The following is a 9,813-nucleotide window of genomic DNA, read 5'->3' as shown; positions in this document are numbered from 1 at the left end:
GCAGTGCAGTCAAGCTCCTTTCTCTCCTTACTAACGCGATTAGTTTTCAACAGCATGAAGAGAGACAACTTTCAAGTCCAGAACAGGAGGTGAGTGGGAAACTTATCGTACTGTCTGATTGGATGCCATACATTACTCCCACTGTGTCTGTCACACATTCTCCGCAGATGATTCTCTTTTTCATTTATTTGACCAATGGCCTTGCTCTACCACCTGCTTCTTCCCCTCAGGAAACAGATTCTGCTCTTAATATGTGCTAATAAAAAGAAAAACTACAAAAGGTAGATCAGAAAGATGCTTTATTGGCACTTTTCCACACTATAAATGGTTTAAGAACATGTAAAAAAAACATGACACATGCAATAGTAACCTATTTGTGTGTGTGTGTGTGTGTGTGTGTATGTGTGTGTGTGTGTGTGTGTGTGTGTGTGCGTGCGTGCGTGCGTGCTTGCGTGCGCGCGTGTGTGTGTGTAAAATAGGAAGCTTATTGGTGTAGTATGTAATGACCTCTATTACAGTAACTTATATTTGGATGTGTAGTTCTGTTCTGGGGTTTCCCTGCTTTTATAAGCATTTTCAACACAACCAGGATCAATGACAAGATTAAGTCAGATGAAACATGAAAAGGAAGAGTTGGGGTAAGTTTAAGAACAAGTACAAAACAAAACAAAATATGATGAGACATGCAACAGCACCTGATAGTGTAAAAAAAGGAAAAAGAAAGAAAAGACTTAAGCTTAAATAAGTTTCTCTATATCAACTTTGCAAATTGCATGTGTAGATGGCAATTAGCTGATCCATCCACTGAGTTCAGCTGACTGTGGGACACTTCAGGTATGAGCTATCAGCTGATGGAGCTGAGAATGAGCAGAGCTTGACTCGATGGCCTGACTGAATGAACGCTATGCTCCATAAAGATCCTTTAAGATTCAAAAGTGACATATTTCGCTGTTTTTCTCATTATTCACCATCCCTCTGGTGAAAATAAATAACCAAAATAATATAGCAGTATAGTTCAATGTATGGTCAATGTATGGTCACCGTGATAAATTTCTGCTTTCCAGAAATTCAAAAGATTAAATCTCCCATACAAAATGTTTGTTTTTTTAACATAATACCATACTTGTTGACCTTTTTAATTATTGTTAACATGTTACTGTTTCACTAGAATTCCCCTGGTGGAAAAAAACATGATAGTTTTACATTAGGAAAAAAAAAACATCTAAGTGATGTTATAGTGTTTGGAATTCACCCTGGATTACAATGCTTTGAAAGTTGAACCACTGGAGGTGTGCATTAAATACCTATAAATTTATATGTGCTTTCTGGGTGGTTTTGCGGACACTTTTGAGGAAGAGCATAAGGTTGGATCCTCCGGTCCCTCTTGAATTCAGCGCAGTACCAACGCCTCTGAATGGGCACCCTATGCTGCGGGCAAGATTACCGGGCACTATGATATACTTGGTGACAATATTGAGGTGGTAGTTCCGTAATTCCACCAATGCTGAGACACATGAGTTGTAGGCCTGGCAGAGATCAGAGCTGGAGTGAGACAAGACGAAGTCTCGCAAAGATGAGCATGACAGAGTCTCAATCAGCTGGCGGTGGCCTGAAGGCATGTAATCCCTCATGCATGTAAGATAGGCTCCTACATGAATCAATGGAAAGAACAAGAAAAAAGATTTTTAAAGATGCAACATAAACACCTTTCCTTTGAGGTATTTTCTCTCAGAGCAACCATGAGATGACACAAACAGTGTGATTCATTGATCTGAATCAGCTGAGAAGGGAGGCCAGAGTTTTAAAGAAACGCTATTTACCTGTTTCACTGTCATGCTTCACTCCCAGCAAAGCATCGAAGCACTGAATGGTTGAACTCTGGGCTGCACTTGCGCCCGATAATAAAATTGGCTCATTGCTCACACCTTCATACACCAGTCCCCTTGGAAGAATGGGGTTGTCTCGCCACCTGGTTCAAAGGGTATGCTCAATAAACCGCTTGCATTTACAGTTAGAAACATATGGTACAAACTGCACAAGCTATCCAGTTAATTCAGCAACAGTGAAAGTGGACGAGTAGCAGCAGAGGGAATTTTCATATCTTACAGTGTGATAAAGTTGCACTTGATGAGATAAATATGAAAATCATTAATAACTTCTGTATTGATGATATTGTAAAAGCCATAAAACTCACCCCGACATGAAAATTCGCAATTTTCCATGAAATATAGTTGGGTCCACATGATCTAGGAAGTACAAATATAATTATTCTTATTACCTTGATTTTCTACGCTTTCAAAAAAGTCTCAGCATACAAATCAATTAAATATATATTCAGCTAAATCTAATTCAAACTCACTATGCATAAGTTTGAATGCTTCCTTCATCTTCTTCAAAGACTGAGTTACTTTGGAGAGACCATTCCGTACGCCGACGAGGTGCGAAATTTCCATTGCATGCATCACCTCTAGAGCCCCCTGGTTAAAGTTGAAAATTTACAAAGCATCACTAAAGGGACAAGTGACAGAAGAAAAAGGACGTATGGACACAAAGCAACAGGCTGTAAAGAAAGTCTACAAAGCCGAAGAGAAAGGGGGTCTCAGGAAACAGATGATGTCTGTAGCAAAATTACAGCTTGGAAAATGAAAGATGAGAAACACAAATGTGAACAAGGGAACAGTAGAGGTGCCATCCCCGAAATTTAATCATTTTGTTTTTGTTCAATACGTTGGATAAACATGGAATACTCGTTATGTATGAGCCACAATGTAGTCTCTCTGATCAAAAGTATTGTATTTTAAAAGTGGGACTAGCTGTTGAGTCTAGAGCAGAGTACAACATATCTTTAACCTTGGGTTCCCTGCCAGAGACAAGCTAGTCTGATCACAGAAACCAGACTGTGTCATGGTGAGAATCCGTCTAATGAAGAAAAATTCCTTCGCAGAGGCTGAGGTTTAGAAAGAGTTAACATTCAAAAATGCAAGAGTAGGAGCAGTCAGTACTAACCATTATGCCAGAGCTGGCAGCCATCTCCACCAACAACGATACGAGGAAAAATCCTCTGGTACTCTCACCGCCAGGAAAGGAAACTATCAAGTCCAAGTTTCTGTAATGGAAAGAAACATTTTGAGAGGAAAAAAAGAGTTACATTTGAATTCACAATCAGGCCACCAAAATCACATGAAAGTGCAACAGAGAAGTTCAAGAGAATGATTTTTTTTTCTGCTACTCACCCAATCTCCATATTCCTAAAATGAAAATGAGAGAAAAGAGCAGCAAGTGTATCCAATGAAGGGGAAAAAAGTGCTGATATTATTATCTAACATAAGCAACTTATTATGCATAAAGTAACAAAACATGACTCACCCTGCAGGATCCCTTAATTTCCAATTGGCTAAAACTGAATCTGCGTAAGTAAGAATAGGAGGAAGGCCAAGCTTGCATGACACAATCGAAAAGGGCCAGGCTAGGGCTTTAGGGAGAATCTGTCAAACAAAACACAATGACAGGTTGTCGCTGGTTCACTGACTGATCAGAGGTCTTAAAGCTATGATGGCATTTGCATAATTGCTCGACACAGATATAGATGTGTTCAAATTTAGAGGACATTAAAGGCCACTGCATCTCATGTAGACACGAGAAGGAATCTTCTGCATATTAATGAGACTGTTAATGTTAGCTAACAGGCTAAACTATGACAGAGAACAATGTGAATTAAGCATTCTGCTGAGCAGTTTTACCTGTGCAGGTGCATGTTGTCCTTCCTGCCACACATATCCCATGCTGATGGCTCCTAGAGCTAGATGAGCCAGCATGAGCTCTCGATGATTACTCAAGAAGTCAGTGCTCAATACTGGCATCTGGGTTGTGATCAGAAGTGGTTTTCAGGGGCATTAAACATCGTGAAGTTGTGTTGTGTTTTCGACATTTCAATAACTTCCTTTTCAACTCTTCACTTCACTTAATATTTGAATGAGGAATGCTTTGCTCAATCTCACCTTGTGAACCAGATCCCGCAGTTTACCCGATTCTATCAGATGGGAGAGATTATATGCAAGGTCAAGCCATACCTGATAGTAGTCTGGAAGGTCAGTCTAAAAGATGATAAAAATAATGTCATCGCTTTTAGAATTTTTGCATCAGGAATCCCTTTCTTGACAGTAATGATTCACTGGCATCATAAGCAGTCATGATTTCTTGATTTTCAAGTCAAAAACAATCCCTGACTTGAATATCAGGAAAAGGCTGTCACAATACAAACAAATGAGGTCAAGAAACTCAGATCTTGATGACCTCTAATTTATTCTGTCCACCTCTCTCTGAGGTGTGACCCAAAGCCTTGTTGTGAAATAACTGCCAAAAACTACCTTCTGACGCTGCTCATATATTTTACTGTGCAATAGCCCTCAATTGTCTCAAATCAAATTGTCAAGTCTTTACTTGCATGTGTGTTAAGGTGGAGAGAACATATTGTCATTCCAATTAATTGCTCAACAATATTATTTGATTACGTCAGAAACTAGACAAGTGGCTGAAAACAGATCCATTTCATGATAAAGGTCATACACGTACAGAACTAAACTAGTAGAATGTCATTCAATACCACTTTTTTCCAGAAATCAGCTGGCAAATAGTTCCTGTGAGGAGGTCACGTTACAGTATTAAACACTGGCCATCTATCGTGATACCGGCTGGTTTACTTGAATTAAATAGCCAGCTTATTAGCATCATTCGCAGCGGCCTTGAGGCAGAAGCAGCTCAGTCCATTAAGTCTTGGGCTAGGGAAGGGAAGGAGGCCAGTTCAGGACTGACGTGGACCAAAAAAGTGTATATACTGTATGTGCATGACAAAACTAGAGTTGAAAAATACTTTTCTCTATGGGGGATGAATAAATGAGATCATGATTATCATTATTAGACGTATATAAAAACTGACAGCCTATATGGAACACTGAGTTTGCGAACATAGTTGAATTGCATGCACCTATAATTACTTTCATAGCATGATTATATTTGAAGAAGCTCGTAAAACTTGAATTTCATATTATTCATTCATCCATCCATTTTTTTTTGCAGACGAGGTGATCACAATCTACAGCGGCTTATGTACCTCGTGGTTTACAAGTCTGCTAGAGCCCATCAGCTGGCTAGGGGCGAAAGGCAGGGTACACCCTCGATAAGACACCAGCTCATTGCTTGGCCACATGAAAGACCAACAGCTCTGCATGCTCATACTGACACCTACAGACAATTTGGTGTGACCAGTTTACCTAACCTGCATGCTTTTATTTTTGGAGGTGGGAGGAAACCAAAGAAGTCAGACAGAACCCATGCAGACACGGGGAGAACCCAAACACAACCACACAGAAGGAAATTAAACCTGTAACCTTCTTGCTTGCGCCCCAGTGCTGCTCAGATCACATCACTTCATATACCATACCATATCTTATGTATAGAGTAATACTATATAGCATATGTATATATCATATAGGATTATTGTACACATATTATTAAGAATTTGTACAATAACATGTTGCTTATATTTATGTAGTTTGGGAGGCATTGCTATCACTAAAATCCAATCTAGATTGACAATCTACACAGATACAATCTCACCCATATGGATTATAGATCAAATCAACCCCCAGTTTATCTTCATATAAACAATTTAACCACACATCACCAGCATGCGTCCATTGACGTCTGTTTCAGCCGTAACCCCCTCTGTATGTCCACGTTGTAATTCGGTCCATTGACCCGCTTCTCATGCGTTTCTGCTGAACGAATAATTTACGATACTGCCCCCCTCCCGACACGCTTTTACAGATCACGTTGGGCCTCCCAGTGTCTTAAACCGCAGATCAAGGAAATCAGATCCTGGCGCGTTGTGGAGGGGGACCCCCCCCCGCCCCCACCTTAACCTCCTCTGCGAGTATTAGGGCTAAAACCGGTGGGGCCGTTCTTGCCAATACATGCCAGGACTTGCTGGTTTGGATCACACCAGTTCGCGATCGGGATTAGGTTGTTAAAGGTCCCCCTTTTGCAGCAGCGGCCGCTTCGCCCGTCAGAGGATCGTCGGGACGCGCTGTGGATTTTGCAATCGGAGTTTTCCCGGAGTGGCCGGACGCGGTGGAGCAACAAGCGGACAGATTTACGTCTGACTCAACAAACGGGACGGTGTAAATATTGTAAATCTTGGATTACGGAATTGTTGCTAATCAGCGGATACGGTCGCGTTTATTTCCTGGTTTGACTTGAGTAAAAACTGATCTGAGCTGAATGAATGACGTCTGACTCAACATGGTGCATCCGGCAGCATGGTATGGGAAGCGCTGTTTCCTTGAAGGTCGAAAATGTAGCTATATGTAATAGAATATACAAGATCTGTATAGTTACAAATAATCTGGAAAAGACTGATGATTGACAAAATCAACAATCACATAAAAAACAGGTATGTTTGTTTTTGAAAATCACCCCTGGATCTTAATTTTGAGTTACTCTGTGCTAAGCTAGTTATGTCTTTTTCAGTGATTCAGCCACTATAATAAAGGATTTATATATAAATATTTATATGTAAACCCATTTCCTTCCGTTTCACACATCCTCCGTCACTTTAAGGCCCTGAATTTCCTGGTATTATACAAGAACAATCATCTATGTAATCTCTGCATGTGATTTACTACTGTAAGGTAAACGGTGGACACCCATTACACAATGTATTTAGCTATATCATTATTAGGTGAAACACAAAGTAAATACAAAACTTGAGAATATATTTGATTATATTTTCCTTAACTAATTAAGGACAAAAGGAGAAATGTTGTTCTTCAATCATGTAAGCTTGTTTCTGGTTGGGTTTAAAGTACTGGGGGGGATGACATGGATGGAATGTATGAAATAATAAAAGATTATAAACTTACCAAAGGCTCTTTATGGATAAAGCCAAGGTCCTCAGAAATATCAAATACATCAAGGTCTTCCTGCAGGGTTGCTCTGCTGTCAGTGTCCATTTGCTTGGCCTTGTACTGTACTCTGCTCTAGAAGTTTACCTTTGAAAGAAGAATTGTTTCATGTGTGTGACACAAACATCAATTGTCAAACTTGTCCTAGATCTGTTTTTAATAGCTCTGTTAAATATTCTGTCCACTCCCAAAAACAAGCCAATCAGATTTTGTGTACAGTAATATTAGAGCTTAACAAAGCAAATGTGTAATTAAAACATACCCTGTACTTTATGGCAATTGTTTTAAAAATAACTGAAAGAACCAATCTTGCCAAAAAATTATAGAAAATCAATAAAATGTTCACATGATAGTAAAAGCTTTTTAACACTCAAACAAATGCTGATGCTGATTCCCAGCTACTGCAAAAAAAATATTTTGTGAATGTGGGGTGCAAGATCAAAAATAGTTTTTGTCTTTTCATTTCAAAATGTTGTTAAAGGATGTATCATGCCAGATATAAATTATCACATCTGCACATGCCTTAAAATCATTTGTTGATTTACTAGTCAGATAGCAATCATCCTTTGTTTTCTGAAAACACACAGCAATAATAGAGGCTACACTTCAAGCTGCAGTCGGTAACACTGAGATCAGAGAAGACTTACCTTGAAGATTTGAATGAGTACAGTTTCCAGGTCCCTCCTCTTCCTTGACGAGTGAGCGCATGCGCAGGAAGAGGGGGGCTGCCGTCGGCGTGCGCACGAGTGTTTGACACTCCGCAGGACACTCCTCCTGGCTTCGAGGGTGGTTTGTATTCAGACAACGCTAATTATTGCAAACGGCTTTAGAAGCACTAGATGGGGCTGTAGGAGTCACATTTTTCCCCCACAGATTATCTGCTTCATGCACGACTGTGAGGACATGGTGACCGTTTTAGAGAATATGATTAAAAAGTTATTTTCACGTAGATCACATACCGCATCTACAAACCAGGTCAGAACCTCGAACTTGAAAATTTCAAATTTAAATTAAGTTTATTATAAATCTGGCTTTCCACCTCGTTTAACCAATGATTAATAGTCTGATGAATAAACAATGAGTGATCCAGAGCTGAATTAGGTATTATTATTATTATTAGTAGTAGTAGTAGTAGTGTTAGTAGTAGTGGTATATTTATTATTATGCTTATTATATTATTATCATCATCATGTTTTTTTCTTGACCTAATTTGTGTTATTTTCATCCAAGGTAACTCCGAGACATTTCACAAAACATTTGCAGAGCTTGAATTAAGTGTGTGTTTGCAAACCAGTCAATTTTTTTGTTGCATGAAGCTTTGTGTAGTGCCACAGCCAGCAGCCATTTGACTGCATCTTATTATATTCAAAGTCCGGTCAGATCCTCAGACATTGTGATCATCTGTTGAATCTGTTGATCACCTGAAAGTCAAACAGCCAATAAAAGACAGCTGGATTCACCAGTGATTTCTTTACATCTGATCTCAGCATGATTTCTCTCACTTCATCAAACCAGTGTTGCAATGCATTTGCAGTAATACATACATATTTCTTATGCTTCTGTAAAGTATTTTTGCTGCCTATCTTGAGAAGAGGGAAGTTATACATACGTACCTCTGAATGGCTCCATACCCTGAAAATCTGCAGATTTGATGTCCACAGAATGGAGCCCTTGATTTTGATAGATTACTGTTTATAATAGCCTAAGAGGCATTGAGGCACAAGTTGGAGAATCTTTCTGTAATTCTTGTGGCTTTGACACTACAGTTCGCAAAATATTTGCAGAGCTTGAATTAAGTGTGTGTTCGTAAACCAGTCAAATAGGAGGCAGAATTTTGACCTGCATTGTCAGTTTCTTCAACAACCTTAGTTTTGTGTCAGTTTCTTATTTTTTCCATTGTAGCTGTGTCAGATGAGTAGGGTTTTTTCCCAATTGGGAACTCAGCATCACTTTTCTGGTTCAATGTCAATATTTATTTATGTCAATGTTTATTAATTAAATATTGTTTCGATCGATAGGTAGTCCAGTCGGAGGTGAGGTGCAGCTATTTGTTGCTGTGTGTCCTAAACAATTTTTTAACTAGTTTGTAATGTCAGGCTGCTAATTTACTGTCAAATATGACGCTGTTTTACTCCTAGAACTGACTTTAACGTCGGTGTTTCACCGCCGTGAATCTCACCGCACGTCGCTGCAGACAGAATACACAAGCCTGAATGCGCCCCTCCGCCGCCCGCCCAGAGCTATCAACTACATTTGTAAATCAATTGCAGCACACCTGTTGGCACCTTTGTCTAGCAGTGACTGCTCTTGAAATTTCAGAAAAGGCTGGAAGTTCAGCTTTGAGGGTCTTTCATTCACCTTTTAGGTGTGCCTTATAGTGCGGAAAATACTGTATTTAGTCCACATGGGTCTTGAACCGGCAACCCTCTGGTCTCCAGACCAAGACTTAGTGGGTTCAGCTACTGCCGCAGAGTGGGAAAGAGGGAGACCACAGAGGAGCTAACGAGAAGGGAGACCCCCACCCACCATGCAAGAAGCTCCCATAGCCTGAAGCACAACAGCCTCTGTCCAAGCATTGCACATCGGACACCAGGAAGGCCAGCTGCAGGACCAGGCAGTGGTTGAAGAAGGCAGACACCATCTCCGCAGTCAACAGTAGACTAAAGAATATCCTTTTGAATAAAGCATGTAGTTAATCCATATAGTTAATCTATCCATTAGCTGTGCTGTTATACGCCTTTGCTGGGAAAACCTCCAATGACACACTGAGCTTTTCTTTCTTCATCTTCCTCTATCTCTACCACAAGGCTTAATAAGGGAAAACACACTCAAGAAAACCTGTGAAGTAAGA

The 9,813-nt window shown here is 39.9% G+C and overlaps 1 protein-coding gene across 5 annotated transcripts; it reads right to left on the bottom strand.

The window, feature by feature from the left end:
• Window positions 1-282: 282 nt before the first annotated feature.
• LOC137604237 (indoleamine 2,3-dioxygenase 2-like) lies at window positions 283-7,705 on the bottom strand. 5 transcript variants are annotated; one of them, XM_068328248.1, is made up of 11 exons: window positions 7,610-7,705; window positions 6,921-7,049; window positions 3,999-4,094; window positions 3,741-3,860; window positions 3,367-3,485; window positions 3,234-3,248; window positions 3,007-3,106; window positions 2,360-2,477; window positions 2,195-2,246; window positions 1,821-1,969; window positions 283-1,648 (listed from the first exon to the last, which is right to left on the bottom strand). In XM_068328248.1, the coding sequence occupies exons 2-11, from the start codon at window positions 7,008-7,010 to the stop codon at window positions 1,305-1,307; spliced, it is 1,203 nt and encodes a 400-aa protein (XP_068184349.1). In that variant the 5' UTR covers window positions 7,011-7,049; window positions 7,610-7,705; the 3' UTR covers window positions 283-1,304. The 5 variants fall into 5 exon arrangements, with proteins under 5 accessions (XP_068184349.1, XP_068184348.1, XP_068184346.1 ...); XM_068328247.1 differs by lacking the exon at window positions 7,610-7,705 and having other exon boundaries at window positions 6,921-7,450; XM_068328245.1 differs by lacking the exons at window positions 6,921-7,049; window positions 7,610-7,705 and adding an exon at window positions 5,111-6,764.
• Between the last annotated feature and the right edge of the window lie 2,108 nt (window positions 7,706-9,813).

The sequence above is a fragment of the Antennarius striatus genome, chromosome 11, assembly GCF_040054535.1.
Source record: "Antennarius striatus isolate MH-2024 chromosome 11, ASM4005453v1, whole genome shotgun sequence".
Lineage (NCBI taxonomy): Eukaryota > Metazoa > Chordata > Actinopteri > Lophiiformes > Antennariidae > Antennarius > Antennarius striatus.
This window is presented reverse-complemented; position numbering and strand designations above follow the sequence as displayed.

What these genes read in the sequence shown, in the direction of transcription:
- LOC137604237 (XM_068328245.1), bottom strand. Translation starts at nt 5,233, where the DNA reads ATGAGCATGCAGAGCTGTTGGTCTTTCATGTGGCCAAGCAATGAGCTG. An exon ending in AGCATTCAAACTTATGCATA is followed by an intron (nt 2,247 to 2,359) that starts GTGAGTTTGAAT and finishes TGTACTTCCTAG; the next exon opens with ATCATGTGGACCCAACTATA. An exon ending in TTGCGAATTTTCATGTCGGG is followed by an intron (nt 1,970 to 2,194) that starts GTGAGTTTTATG and finishes CCTTTGAACCAG; the next exon opens with GTGGCGAGACAACCCCATTC.